The sequence below is a fragment of the Kwoniella newhampshirensis genome, chromosome 12, assembly GCF_039105145.1.
Source record: "Kwoniella newhampshirensis strain CBS 13917 chromosome 12, whole genome shotgun sequence".
NCBI classification, from domain to species: Eukaryota; Fungi; Basidiomycota; class Tremellomycetes; order Tremellales; family Cryptococcaceae; genus Kwoniella; species Kwoniella newhampshirensis.
In genome coordinates, this window is record NC_089965.1 from 488,591 (window position 1) to 502,585 (window position 13,995).

The following is a 13,995-nucleotide window of genomic DNA, read 5'->3' on the forward strand; positions in this document are numbered from 1 at the left end:
GTAGTACAGTCGATGCGGCAAAGGACTAGTCGGTGAGACAGAAGTTAGCGCCATTGCGACTTTGAGATATGTCATCATCGAGATTGGAGATACTGAACGATGGAGGTGAGTTGTCGTATGAGCTCCTTGCCTTTCCTCCATGATGTACGGTAGAATCTCTCTCCATAGCACACGCTGCATCGAGACATCTAGCATCACAGCTTGACATATACTCTCCAACAAGTTCAGCTGCTGACTTGCGCCAATTTTTTTTTCCTGTGATAGGTCTTCGACACGACGCTCGAAGACCATACGAACTTCGATCGACCTCTTTCCTTCTCTCCACCTCATCCTCATCCTCCACCTCGTCCTCAAGCTCCACGGGACTGACCCCGCCCGACGGATCATCCACCGTAACGCAGGGATTGACAAGTGTCCAAGTGACGGTGTTCGGACCTCGTGAACCGAGACAAAGGAGTCTGGCGGCGCACGATCGGGCGACGGTCGCCGTCGAAGTCGGGGTGGTCCCTTGGGCCTCGTCCGGTTCAGGAGCGAAGAGGACCAGAGGTGATAAGTGGGTTGCCTTTAATTTCACCTCCTCCATCAAATCACTGTGGAATCTTCCCTGTGAATCTCGCTCGATCTCGAACCTTCAAGTTGGATCTTTCCTCGCCATTTTTATATGATCGCAACATGGAAGAAATCGTGCTGATATTTGGATTTTCTTCTTTCACAGACGATTACAGGAGATCGGCGCGGCCATTCGTCAGACTTTCGAACCTGTCATTATGACGCACTTGTATCCTCGAAGCGAGATCGCCATCAACGTGCAAGTTCTTTCAGCTGATGGAGGTGGGCTATGTCTTTTACTGGTTGTCACTCTATCCTCCAAGCACCCGTGGAGGCGGCCCCCATTGGACCGTATTCGTATGAATGACTGCTTATACTGACATGAACTTCATTCATCACCCATTCATCACCGATAGGTATACTACCGACATCGATCAACGCTACCACTCTCGCTCTGATCGATGCTGGTATTTCCCTCTTGGACTACGTCACATCCATCTCTATCGGCTTACATCTCCTTCAACCCTTACTCGACCTCTCACAACCCGAAGAGATGGATCTGCCAACACTCGTCGTCGCCTCACTCCCTTCGTCAGGGAAAATTACACTCGCTCAGATGGAAACGAGACTTCACGTCGACAGATTCGAAGAGATGTTGACGTTGGGTGTGGAAGCTTGCAAGGTCTTGCGGGATGAGATGGATAACGTGGTCAAGGAACGGACGAAGAAGGTCGTAGATAGGATGACTTTGAGAATAGGTAACATCAAGACTGAAGGAGGAGGTATGGCTATCGACGATTAAGGATGAATGTACCTTCGTACCCTACGAATGCTTCCGGTGTGAAAGTGTCCCTCCATCGACCGACAAAGATGTCACCGGAAACTACATAACCTCGGTAAATCCATTTACCTCTCGAGTCGGGCTTTGTACCAGATCAACAGCATCAGCGATCATCGCGATGCGTTGCGCAATTATCTCACTCACCGCATACTCCTTGACAAGGGAAGCCATACCGTCCCAGGCTCTCACTCTTCCCTTGAGAATGAACCTTCCCCATGCAGAGTGTCCTGTCCCCGTCAGAATCATCTCCAAACCCGCGCTTTCACCTCCGTCGTCTTCTTCCAACATCTCATCGATCTCCTCGTCGGGGACAGCCTCGTACCCCTCAATGGCGTCCACCTGCGTTCGTATCGTCTCCCTCAATGTGGCCGCTTCGGCTGCTGCAGAAGCTAGGTCGGGCAGTGCGCCCGCTGGTCGGTCTGTGGGGAAGCCCGCGTTGACCATGGGCCCAGAAAGAGGTAGACCCTTGGATCCCTTGCTTTTCCGTTTCTTCTCAGCCTTTCGAGCTCGGAGATCGGTGAATGCTCTGGCTTTCGCCGCTTCAGAATCTGCATCCCTAGCCTCCGGGATGACAGACGATGTCGAGCCTAGAGTCCAGCTGACTTGTTCGATTGTTCCTTCATCGTGGTCCACTTCCATTTTATCGACCACATCTGCTTCGTCTTCTCCTTCTTCTTCGTCGTCATCTTCGTCTGATTCCTCTTTCACTTTCCTCACCCATCCCTTCCTTCTGACCCACGTTTCGGTGATTCTCCATACTTGTGCCTGTTCACCGTACGCTCCATCATATAGCGCCCTCGCTTGGCCCGCTAGCATCTCCCTGAAAGCGTCAAAGTCGAAGAAGGAGAAAGTCCCTTCCCAACAACCGTTCCAGCATCCTCTCCACAGACGACGTTTCATTCCGGGGGTGACCGAGGGGTCGTAACACTTTGCTAAACGTGCAAAGTCTCGATCGTGCATCTGAGAATTGGCAATCAGATGGTGTGAACTGAGAGAAGAGGTGGAAGCAGAGATGCCATCGCTGTCAACCATCGAAGTAACCGCTGATGGATTACCGATAGATAATCGGGGAAACATCCCATCGATCACGCCATCGCCATTTTCATCGGGAGCAACGGTGAGCACCCCGCCGTTCCCCTCTCCTCCGAGTGCCATGTACGGCGCAGCGACCGCATCCGTATCGTCCAAGTCGTCTCCAGGTTTTCTGTAGAAGAACCGGAGGATCGCTGCGTGAGCCAAGAACGGAGGGCATAGCTCGATGCGTCGTCCGTAATGTTCCACCGTGACGAGTCGACTTCGAGGTTGTAGATCTGCCACGAAAGGATTGGGACTTGGGTTCTGGTTGCTTTGATCGAGGAGTGGCAAGTCGGGCAGAGTCCAAGGAGCAAAATATAGTTCGTATCGCTGAGCGGCAAAGACGTATGGACGCAAAACAAACATGCGTTCTTCGCGTTGCTCAGAGGTTTCATCGGAAGACCCTGGTGGTAGCAAGATGATCAGTACTGCTTATTGATGGCTTTCTGGGCGATGTTAGGCGGCTTACCTGATCCGTCCACTAGCCAAGCTATCCACATGGCCAAAGATCTCCCTACTGTTTCCGCTGGATATCCAGGCTCCACCGCAGCTGCCAACATCTGCTGCTCATGGTATAATTCGAGGAAAGTCGACAGGTCGAAGATCGCCTCGGATCCGAACAGATGTCGCGAATTCTTGCCGTCTACACGTCGAAAGTGGAAAGGCATCAGCAGCCGAGCTTGAAGCCCGAACGCAGCGGATGAAACGGTCATGCGGGCTTGAGTCTATAGGTCGGGGCGCCAGAAGGTAAAAAGGGCACTCACCATTCTCTATGAGCATGAAATAGATGGCCCATAGGTCGTGCTCATCTACAAGTCTGACATTTCCTCTTCTCACCATCCCTCTCAGCCTCATCAAGCTCCTCACACGAGTGGCTAGCTCCACCGTCAATTCCCTCGCATTCAGCTTATCTGCCCCCTCGCTTGCCGACCCCAAGCCCAACCGTCGCTCTGCAGCATCCACATCGAAATATCGTCGGAACACACGAGCGTACAATCGGGGATTGATGGTGGGTGAGATCGCTTCGTAGACGGTCCGACAGGAAAGGAGCAAGTTGAGGGGTGGTACGGTGATGGAAGGGGGATCGAGAGAGATGACATGATAGGTGATTTGGGAGACGATCTCGGGGGGTATCTTGTCCAGCATCCTGCGACGTATGAGTGGATCGATGCGGCGCGATGAGGATCAAGTCAGGTGAGGCGAGGTAGAAGCGAAACTACAACGGGAAGGATGCAGGGAATGTCCGCAGACTTATGAGAGAATTGTTATGGACAGTTGGAGGGGGCGTAACATGTTCACTGGCCAACCTTTGTCGATCGGTGATGGTTTGCGATGGATGGTATGGGTTGAGCTAATCGAATGTCCAAATGACCGACAGAGTGTGAATGTATAAACCGATTGAACGGTGAATAAGCGCCCGCCAAGCGAATGTGGTCCTTGGATACGCTTAACTGCTACTGACTCCTTCTACGATCAGGGAAAGAACGTCACGAGCCCCCCCCTCTAAAGCCGGGCCACGTCATCACCGCTCACCAAGCGAGATGCGTTGGGCCCCACGAAATCCAATATATCGGTCACGCACGTGGCATTCATCATCATCATTTATTGATTGATTGATCGATTCCGACAAAGCACAACTTTGATGGAAAGACGTTCTCACAATGACCGACGACCAACGACAACACTCCTCTTATCTACTAGGCCTGTGCCACAACCCGCCACACAGCAACTCATAATGGCTCTCCCAAAATCACTGTCCTTTCAAAGACAAGGTACCGGAGCTCAAGTGCTCGAAGTGTGAGTGACGGTCGGCTTTCTCACACAGCGACTCGCAGCCGTCCATGTGACATGACATGACACCGTGTGCACCCGAGAATATCCGCAAAACATTCACATGTGTCTGGTATCCACCTGGTGAGGCCAAGCTCATGCTGGGATCACACCTGATGCAGCTATCTCGACCCTCTCTGTCCGTTCTCGGCCAAGATCACTCGATCGATCACAGCCAACGTCCTCCCTCTTCTTGTCAAGGGAGGGAGATACGACGGCAAACTCAGCTTGATCCCGAGACTGTATGCTCAGCCCTTGTGAGTGACACTGATTTGCTGCTCTGATCAAGCTGGAGCTAGGCGATCGCGAGACAGCAGAGTGGCATGCTGACCATGTCTCGTGCTTTAGCCATTACTTTGGACCGTTCCATATCGAAGCACTTCTGGTTTTCGGTGAACAGTATCCAGAGCTGTTCTGGGATTACCTGGTCGCTGTACGTCGTCCTATGTAATCCCGCCCATCTACACACTCCTGCCTCCATCTCTGGGTTCTAGACATCATCGGAGCGGCCTTATCCAACCCGCAGGTCTGTTATCCGGCTCCATATCTCACCTTTTGCATTCACAGATCTTCGACCATCAAGAAGAATACTTCACTCAAGCTTCCTCCTCTCTCACTCCCTCTCAAGCACGAGACAAGCTCGTTCACCTCGCCGTGTCCATCCTCGAAGCCAAGGGCAAAGCGAGCGGACCGCAATCCAAGCTCTTTGGAGAACTGAGAGATAAGTTGGAGAACAAGGGATCTCCTAATGGCGGGAACGAAGCGACAGACGGATTGAAGCATTCTCGTAAGTGTCCCCCATAATAGATCAGTCGTGGCGTAAAAGATTTGCGACGAGCTTAGCTGACGTCGCTCGTCAAACAGTCAAGATCGGTAGACAGAATGGTATCCATGTGACTGTAAGTGCCGCTTCGTGTGGTTAAAAGCATCTCAGCTGACATAAAGCGATCTTAGCCCACCGTGCTCTTCGACGGCATCAAGGAAGATTCGGTCAGCTCTTCGTGGGGTAGAGAGGAATGGGAGAGATTCTTAAGGTAAACTAGCCGAACGCGATCTTTTGGAGCGATAGCATCTAGCTGATATATTCACTTCACGCAGCGAGAAGCTCTCTTCGTGACTCGGTCAGCCGTCCAAGCTCTCAATGGCATATCGGCCGATGTGAAGGATATCCCAGTATGAGTGAAGCGCCGTCATAGCCCGAGACCCGCGATGCTGGCATGAATGCACCGTATCGTATTCATATCTCCCCTAAGACTAAAAGTCATCTATGGAACGATTCAGATCCGCCTTGAGGTGCTCCTTCATACCCGGCGGGAGGATCGGCTCTCCCTTGTCGTCTTTCACGTAGCCTGTGTGAAGGAGTCAATCATGTGCGCAGATGGATTCCAGAAGAAACCGTGGGATTTTACATGGGACTGGAGAAATGGGACGCGTGATCTCTGTCTCGGGGCAGACTTACGGAAAGGCATCTCGATGGATTCGTATTTGTTGAAAGTGATCGTGGGGAAGTCCTGCGGCATGAACGAGGCTGAGCACGGATTTGACGCCGCAGAAATGGTAGATACTCACGGTATAAGGGATCTTGTCCAAGGGCACTTTGGACAACGTCAGCGCTCGTCCTGTCGTGTATAGTTGACCGATCTTTGCAGAACTCCAGTTTCTGACTGACGGGCGCTTCCGCTCCCTACGCTGCTGACCTCATTCCACCGTCTCGCGTTGCACAACCCTCATACTTCCCTTGACGCCTCGTCTGCTCTCCCGCTGTACTCTTCCTCCATTTACCAAACACGAATTAATCAAATCACTCACCTCCATCCTCGACCACGATCTTGGTCACTCCGACCGCCGTATCCGTCGTCATCTGTTTCTCCCCCAGATGTCTCCCTTCGAACCCCAACTTCCTCAACTCCCCCGTCCTATCTCTTGGAGGGTCATCGCCCAATATCCCCCCGTAAAGAAAGACGTCGAACGATTCTCCATCTTCTGGACTGAGGACTTTGGGCGCTCTCGGGTCGAGGAGACATACTCGAGAGAAGTCGATGGGGGGGTTCAGGGTCGGGAGGAGGGAGAGGATGGGGGAAGTGGTAGGGTGAGCTTTGGGGGAGGCGAGATGGGATGTGAGAGGGGGGATGGAGGTGGATGAGAGCGAGGTGAAGTGGACGCTGGATGAGGGACCGACGAGCTTGAGCATGTGCGAGTATCTGGGTGTGCGTCGATCGGTGGGTCGGTCAAGTCGCCAGTGACAGTGACCGTCGGTGGAATCATGTGAGAGTTCGAAAGTAGTGTCAACAGCACATTGAGGAGAGATGATCGAATTCAAGTGCGAAAAGCAGAAGCGATAGTCGAGACAAAAGAGACGAGAAATCATCAGCAACGGACGATTCGCGACCTCTTTCTCTTTCACCCACTCTAGCTGGACCCATTCAGGGAGGGCTTCCGTGCTCTCATCGTCGTCTTCCATGTGTTCTGTGAAAGGCAATGACAGTCAGTCGGCGCTATCACAATTCGTTTGGGACCGGATGGACAACAAAGCCGAGCGAGGAACCGCCAACGGGTCGTGTCGTCGTTGTGAGTGGATTTGGAGGGGAAAACAAGTAACGTTCCACGCACCTATGACGTATCTGTATCCCTTTTTCTGTGAGTCTGCCATCTTGACGAGTGCTCTCAATGATGTCGACGAGTTCGGATAAAGCAGATAGATGGCAGATACGACGATGGCAAGTCGAACGGTTGATTTCACTCGATTATCGAAGTTGAGGGGAGTCTGATCCAAGAAAAATCTCCCTCCACTTTGGCACAAGTTCCGATGGAGGTTGACCTTTATTCAACTCAACTCACATCAATCTCTCGGCGAAAGTCCGTACGCGTAAACCAGCGCTACTCTGGGATGATGATCGTGGTGATGCTGGGAAGCACAGGATGAGATGGATGGGAGTGTACAATTGATATAGATTGACAAGCCGGTCTCCGCCCTCTCTGGCTTGTGCATATACAACATCCGGTCGATAAGATCTCATTGCTCCACTCAAACGTCCGCACGTACCAAGGGAGCGACACCGCCACACCACTCAAAAGAAAGGTGACAACACAGAAAAGGACACACTCATGGCATACACCATCCGACCGGCTACATCATCCGATGCAGAACAGATCTCAGACCTGTTGGTATCGACCAATCGTCAAGCTCAAGCTCGTGCGGACGGTCTGGAACAGAACGGACACGGAGGATATGAGACCTGATTATGTCACGGAGAAGGGACTTTCAATCAAGAGACCAGCTAGAGGATAGAACAAGTAAAGACCCCCATGCACTCGTGCTCACAACAGCCTGCCTAGCCCCAACATTGCTCATCGTATGCATGTACAAACCCAAATCAATCTCGTCGCTAACCCTCTAAACAATCTCATACTTGTCCACTGTCAAGATCCTCTCCTGCGAGAATATCTCCTCCCCACCTTCGATCAGCGTAGCCTTGGCCACCTGCAACACATCGTTAGCGATGATCTCGATCCCAAAAAGCAAGTCGCCAAACCTACCTCGACATCCGCGAGCGAGCCTGATGCTGCGAAGCCAACAGACACCGGGAAGAACGCGTCCGCATCCCCTTGACATCTGAATTCAAGACTGCCATTCGAGTTGTCTGCGTCGACAGTGTCGATCGTCCAGATGAACGAGTTGCCGCTGACTCGCCAGTCCGCATCGCCGGCGACGGATGGAAGGGATCCAGGACTGAAAATGCGCAGAGACCATGTCAGCTCGGAAGATTCGACCACCAAAGAGCCTTTCTCCACTCACGGAATAGGAATAGAGATGACCACATTTCGCAATGTGAGGTGAGACGCCTCCAACTCGTACTCTACCGCAACATCAGAGGTGCCATCTCCTCGTGGTTGAGGCCAGCATGTGACTGCGCCGATTCCATCAATAAACCACACCACGCATCAAGACAGCACGTCGCACTCACTCGACAAAGGCACATTGCCCTCGTCCTTGCTCGTCATTCTCCATCTCAACACTCCTAATCCCTGTCCGACCGGGAAGCTCCTTGACGCATCCTTCAATCCAATGATCTTGTCCCCGCTAGGTGTGAATTTTGCGACGTTCGGGTGTTGTTTGAATTGCAACTCCGAATAGTCCTTGGGAGCAAGTGTGAGGCGAAGTTTGGAGAGGGCCGGATCCGTGATTCGAAGATCCAGGTCACCCTTGAGTTCAAATGATTGGACACCACCATCTCGGAGAAGGGTGACGGCAAGTTGTTCTTTGATAGTGACGTGAATGCTTTGAGTGGTGGTAATCGCGTCAGCCCATTTTGATGGGAAGGATGCAATGTCGTAGATGCCGACTCACCTTTCCTGCTCAACCTTCTCCAAGACGTCCGCTGACACCTCCACCGCCTCGACCACAGGCTCAGGCTCGGGTTCTGGCTCTGGTTCCACTTCTGCTTCTGTGCCCAAAGCACTTATCAAGTCGTTTTGCTTCCCCTTCTTACCCAACTTCATACCAGTACCCTTGAACGCGGGTTTTTGGACCGCTGGAGCTGGTGATGACGTTCTGTATTCTTGTTGGACAGGTGCGGGAGCTTCATATCTCGGGACCGAATTGTATCCACCCGCCATTCCATATCCTCCACCACCACCACCACCACCACCACCACCGCCGCCGCCGCCACCCATCCCACCTTGAGCCGCACGTCGTTGTTGTTCTCTTCGTTGCATTTCGAGCTGTTTGGCGCGTCGCTTGAGTTCCTCCTTCGCTTCTGCTTCCTTGTTACGGGCGATGATCTCCTGTATCTTCTCCTCGTGCGATTCTCCCTCGAGCACATTTCGTACTTGCGCAAGGGAAACGTTCTCCTTGTATCCGAGTGAGACGACCTCGTCGAACGCGCAGAGAAGGTCGAAAGAGTGATGTAGGATGGCAGGTTCAGACATTGCCGGTGTGAGGGATGAGATCAGCCGGACGAGAAGGGATAAGGTTGAGATGTCCTATAGGTTGAAGACAGTGTCTGTCAGTTGACATATCTGCGATTGCGCTTTCGATGACTGTCTAACTGACCTGGAGGATGTTGCTGCCCTTGTTGGTGATGAGCAGCACATAGAGCTCCTCGAACGGTTGATAGACGAATCTGACATCGTTCGTCTCCACCGTTGTATGTTGAGAGTTGACAGGGATGAGTTTGGGGAATGCAGCGAGAAGACCGTCAATACGTGATCTGGGAAGGGGACGGAACTGTCTGGAGAGGAGAGCTGATGAGGATGTTTCAGTGTCACGTCAGCGCCCTATTCCGCTGATCCAGCTCGAGAGATGTGGACCTACGCTTCCCACTCCTGGTGCAGATGGACGCGGCGAGGACGACCTAGCATCGGAAGTCAGCTATCTCTGCTGATTCAAGTTTCGACAAGTAGCTCACCATCCTGAGGTGAGCGTCTGCAGGTGATGGCGAGACAGAGATGTGTATTTGCGAAAGGGACTTCTCCTGTGATGTATGTATACATGGTCGGAGACGATAGAGTTGGATGGACGTGGCATAGCATCAGCAAGTGAGACGGTGAACCCAGCGCGTCACCAACCATAGGGAGATATAACGCCGGTAACTCCGGTGAGTGTGGCATCACTCCCTTTGTACACCAGCATCCTCCCTCTCGTTCTTGCAGGATTGATACATGATGAGTCTGAGGCCATCGCTTTCCTGGTGTTTCTTCTCCTTTCTTGATCACAAAATCACTGCAGCACGTAACAAGACAACCACACGTTATCTCTCTTTCTTCTTCTTTCGTGTCTCTCTCTCTCTCTCTGTCTCTCTCTTTCTCTCTCTCTCGTATATTCCGGGCATCGAGTTTTCCTTTACTCTTTCTTTTCCACTGCGCTCTTTCTCTCTACGCATAGCTCGGTCTCGCAGCACTCGTCTGATCTGCTCTCGTCTCGACTCGCATACAAAATTTCAAGTCGCTATCGACCTTTTTCGCGCGCTCTCATAATAATCTAGTAACGACCAAGAGCAACAATGTCTCAATTCGGCGCTCAACACCAACAACCCGCTTACTCTCTGCCTCCCGCTCATGCCGAAGCACCCAAAAAGCCTCATCTCTACGTCGGAAACCTCTCTCCTCGAGTGACGGACTACATCCTGACCGAGATCTTCGCCGTGGCAGGAACCGTCGTCCAGGCCAAGATCATCCAGGACAGAAACTTCCAACACGGTGGATTCAACTATGGTTTCGTCGAATATGCCGACATGCGTTCGGCCGAACAGGCTCTGACGACGTTGAACGGGAGAAAGATCTTTGATGCGGAGATCCGGGTGAACTGGGCTTATCAAGGTCAACAGAACAAGGAGGACACTCAGCATCATTTCCATGTCTTTGTTGGCGACCTGAGTCCAGAAGTAAACGACGAAGTCTTGGCGAAGGCTTTCGGAGCGTTTGGAAGTATGAGCGAGGCTAGAGTGATGTGGGATATGAACTCTGGGAAGAGTCGTGGATACGGTTTCCTGTCTTTCCGGTGAGTGGTCAATCTTCTCACTCGGTTGGGACTCAGGATTGGACTAACGCGTCGCGTCGTCGCAGAGACAAGGCCGACGCCGAACAGGCTATTGCGACGATGAACAACGAATGGCTTGGATCACGAGCTATCCGAGTTAATTGGGCCAACCAGAAAACACAGACTGGGATCGCTCGAACTGGCGGCGGCTCAACTCCCATAGGAGGCATGGGAGGTGCTCCTGCACCCGGCAACTTCGGCTCTACCGCTCTGCAGTATGACTCGGTCGCTCAACAGACACCCGATTTCAACACCACCGTTTACGTCGGTAATCTTATCCCTTACACAACACAAGCCGACCTGATCCCTCTATTTCAAGGGTATGGCTACATTGTCGAGATCAGAATGCAAGCAGACAGAGGATTCGCCTTTGTCAAACTTGACACTCACCAGAATGCAGCTCTGGCGATCACTCACCTTCAAAATCAATTGGTCCACGGTCGACCAATCAAGTGTTCATGGGGCAAAGACAAGGGATCAGAAGGTGGAGCGTCAATCGCTGGTGCTCACCCCCCTGCTCCTCATTATCCTATGGTAAGTCATCCTTCGAATTCTGCCGATAATTTGTGCTTTGTGTTGACATGTTTCCCTCTTCAGCAACAGCAAGGCCAGATGGGTTACCCCAACGCATACAACTACTACGGCGGATACAACTACGGTCAGACCGGTGTTCCCGGCCAACCCGGCCAACCAGGAGCTCACGCCGCTGCTCCCACCGACGGAACTCAACAACCCCAGGCGGGCCAATGGGACCAAGCTGCCGCAGCAGCATACTACCAAGCCGGTGGATGGGGCGGCTATTACAGTACGTCACAACTCGCTTCTTGATGTCTTTGTGAACTACTGACTGACATGTCAACTTCACAGCTCAACAGCAAGATGGTGCTGCCCAAAACCAAACACAAGCTCATTAGGAGCGATAGTCACCTCCTATGTGCCTAAGAATGTGTTAGGGATCATATCTCCCATCATTCCGGGAACTGTCTGTGAAGCAAAAATTGCATATATCCAACGATGTCGTATGCACTTGAGGCTGTGTCCATTGGGAGTCATACATCCCTTCATCCTAACGTATGTGTACATGTCGAGGAGACACCCGTGTCTGAACTGCCCGCTGTTCGTCTAGGAACTCGTTCCATTGAGGAATGGCTTCATCTCCACGTTGTCTGATGCTCCTACACCGCTGTTGACCGAACTTTCATTATCTTTCGTTGTGAATCGTGACTCCTCTGACGCATTTCGACCTTGATTGGGGACGATGTTGGAAGTTGTCGGAGCCGGTGAGACAGATTGTCCTTGATCCTTTTTCGGTGCGGCAAGTTTGATCTTCATTACCATTCCACCTCCCGGACTAACACTTCCATTCGTCCCTTCTCCCGTACCACCACCCCCACCACCACCAACTGTCGTTGGCATTGTTGCTGCTCCTGGAGACAGACCTCCTCCCACGATCGGTAATCTCAATTTTACCTTTTGTGCTTCTTCCCTTTCCCTCTTTGTCTCTTCCGACATCCTCGGGACTGATTCTCCCTCTTTACTCATGATGACTTTCTTTCCCGTTGGTAATCTCCCCTTACTGAATTTCTCCACTCCTTTCGGTCCACTATCCCAAGTTTGTTGCAGATAAGCATAGGCTTGTGCGTTCCCTTCTCCTTCCACATCCACATGTTTCCCTATTGCTTTCAACAACGCCGCGTCGTCCGGCCCTCTCACAGGTTCCCCATAAAGGATCGGGTTGCCATCCCTCACTTGAGCGATGGGAGGTCGAAGGGATGTAAGTCGTTCGCGAAGAGGCGGTGGTAGATGAGGCGATTGAATCTGATGGACTAGCGAAGAAAGTATGCCTGTAGGTCTCGGATTGACCGGTAGTAGTTTCTGAGGTAACACGTCCGAGTGAGAGGGCACAATCGGGGTCGCTCGGACAGGTGGGATTGGGGTGACGAGCGTGTCCTTTGGTGAGAAAGAATCGACCGGTGCGATAAAGTTCCGTAACAGATCTGTAGCTTGACGTCTCAAGTCTGTCTGACGAAGTGCCACTGATGGATCTTGTGCAATGGCCTGGTAAGTGTCGATGAGATTGGATAGAGAGCTCGGAGCGGGCGGCAAAGGGGTTGTGATGGATGGACGTGGAGGGTCGACAAAGGGATGCGATTGTGAGAGCTGAGAAGAGGCATAGGATATAGGCCGTCGATATCGATCGGCAACAGACTGCGGAGGTGCAGACGCCGTCGCAGGGGTATCTGCTGTGGTTTCTGTGGACGATGAAGGTTCTGTAGGCTGACATGAGGTGGTATGATCAGAGGTCGGCATTGGAGGAAGCCATGAAAGATCAGGTGATGAGGGGCGGTAGACGAAGCCCGTAACTTTCTCTTCCACCTCGAGGTCCTGCTCTGACTCGGTTTTGACATGAACATCTTCATCCATGGTCACATCTTCTGAGATTGTCTCCTCCTCATCGTCTAGCTCTGCTTTTGGGACAAGCTTCAGATGAGCTATACCCTCGTCCACTGCTAAGCCCTGGTTCACGTAGTCTAAGAGCGTTTCATCAGTATGATAGTCGTCCCATGCCCCACGAATGACAATCCTGCTTACTCTCCAATCCAACCAGACCCTCCTTCTCAAAGGAGACTTGACCTTCTCCCTGTGCCCAATCATACAGCTCTCCAACCTGAACCCCCAGTTCATCCAGAGCATCGACCACATCCACCGCTGCGACCTTGCTTCTCCCTGCGAGCGAAGCTCTTTCCACACAAGCTGTGGAGACCAGACGAAGATACTTGGCCATGACCGACGAGAGGGTCATACTTGCCGCTTGGGAGGTGGAGGCGAAACCCGTCGCGGCGAGCGTGTGGAGGGCTGCGAGATGAAGGACCGCATCGGGAGACGGTGTTTGATCTGTCGGCGGCATCGTTTATCGCCAAGGGAGATTCCGTGAACGGGTTTGTTGACCAAGTCGATGCATGTCTCTGGCTGAATGTGTTGATCAACCAATAGTCTCGTTATAACAAATGACTAGTGACAAGCAGGACACATCAACATGGCGACAATGCGCGTGGTCTCGATGGGATGTCAGCAAGTGCCACATTCGGACCTACTCCGAAACCCCGAAATAACTCTGGGTGAGCAAAAAATCGGAATTTTGAATATTTGTTGAAATGTGCGG

The 13,995-nt window shown here is 52.2% G+C and overlaps 7 protein-coding genes across 7 annotated transcripts; 3 read left to right on the forward strand and 4 right to left on the reverse strand.

Moving 5' to 3' along the window:
* Positions 1 to 68: 68 nt before the first annotated feature.
* On the forward strand, positions 69 to 1,290 carry IAR55_005758 (uncharacterized protein; the record flags this gene model as incomplete). Its single annotated transcript, XM_066948848.1, has 5 exons — positions 69 to 105; positions 265 to 553; positions 716 to 831; positions 966 to 1,214; positions 1,265 to 1,290. The coding sequence occupies 5 exons, from the start codon at positions 69 to 71 to the stop codon at positions 1,288 to 1,290; spliced, it is 717 nt and encodes a 238-aa protein (XP_066800621.1).
* Positions 1,291 to 1,337: 47 nt separating this feature from the next.
* On the reverse strand, positions 1,338 to 3,610 carry IAR55_005759 (uncharacterized protein; the record flags this gene model as incomplete). Its single annotated transcript, XM_066948849.1, has 4 exons — positions 1,338 to 1,472; positions 1,535 to 2,868; positions 2,934 to 3,107; positions 3,229 to 3,610. The coding sequence occupies 4 exons, from the start codon at positions 3,608 to 3,610 to the stop codon at positions 1,338 to 1,340; spliced, it is 2,025 nt and encodes a 674-aa protein (XP_066800622.1).
* A 589-nt stretch (positions 3,611 to 4,199) lies between these two features.
* Positions 4,200 to 5,411, forward strand: IAR55_005760 (uncharacterized protein; the record flags this gene model as incomplete). The annotated part of the gene is made up of 7 exons (XM_066948850.1): positions 4,200 to 4,261; positions 4,417 to 4,551; positions 4,643 to 4,727; positions 4,862 to 5,081; positions 5,159 to 5,193; positions 5,249 to 5,328; positions 5,393 to 5,411. 7 exons carry the CDS (start codon positions 4,200 to 4,202, stop codon positions 5,409 to 5,411), a joined length of 636 nt encoding a protein of 211 aa, XP_066800623.1.
* A 137-nt stretch (positions 5,412 to 5,548) lies between these two features.
* On the reverse strand, positions 5,549 to 6,944 carry IAR55_005761 (uncharacterized protein; the record flags this gene model as incomplete). Its single annotated transcript, XM_066948851.1, has 6 exons — positions 5,549 to 5,643; positions 5,754 to 5,805; positions 5,864 to 5,889; positions 6,104 to 6,495; positions 6,703 to 6,760; positions 6,905 to 6,944. The coding sequence occupies 6 exons, from the start codon at positions 6,942 to 6,944 to the stop codon at positions 5,549 to 5,551; spliced, it is 663 nt and encodes a 220-aa protein (XP_066800624.1).
* A 744-nt stretch (positions 6,945 to 7,688) lies between these two features.
* Positions 7,689 to 9,705, reverse strand: IAR55_005762 (uncharacterized protein; the record flags this gene model as incomplete). The annotated part of the gene is made up of 8 exons (XM_066948852.1): positions 7,689 to 7,775; positions 7,832 to 8,024; positions 8,091 to 8,202; positions 8,260 to 8,573; positions 8,643 to 9,277; positions 9,348 to 9,538; positions 9,609 to 9,648; positions 9,703 to 9,705. 8 exons carry the CDS (start codon positions 9,703 to 9,705, stop codon positions 7,689 to 7,691), a joined length of 1,575 nt encoding a protein of 524 aa, XP_066800625.1.
* Positions 9,706 to 10,296: 591 nt separating this feature from the next.
* IAR55_005763 (uncharacterized protein) lies at positions 10,297 to 11,746 on the forward strand (the record flags this gene model as incomplete). The annotated part of the gene is made up of 4 exons (XM_066948853.1): positions 10,297 to 10,793; positions 10,859 to 11,366; positions 11,430 to 11,637; positions 11,700 to 11,746. The coding sequence occupies 4 exons, from the start codon at positions 10,297 to 10,299 to the stop codon at positions 11,744 to 11,746; spliced, it is 1,260 nt and encodes a 419-aa protein (XP_066800626.1).
* A 208-nt stretch (positions 11,747 to 11,954) lies between these two features.
* On the reverse strand, positions 11,955 to 13,740 carry IAR55_005764 (uncharacterized protein; the record flags this gene model as incomplete). The annotated part of the gene is made up of 2 exons (XM_066948854.1): positions 11,955 to 13,363; positions 13,425 to 13,740. The coding sequence occupies 2 exons, from the start codon at positions 13,738 to 13,740 to the stop codon at positions 11,955 to 11,957; spliced, it is 1,725 nt and encodes a 574-aa protein (XP_066800627.1).
* Between the last annotated feature and the right edge of the window lie 255 nt (positions 13,741 to 13,995).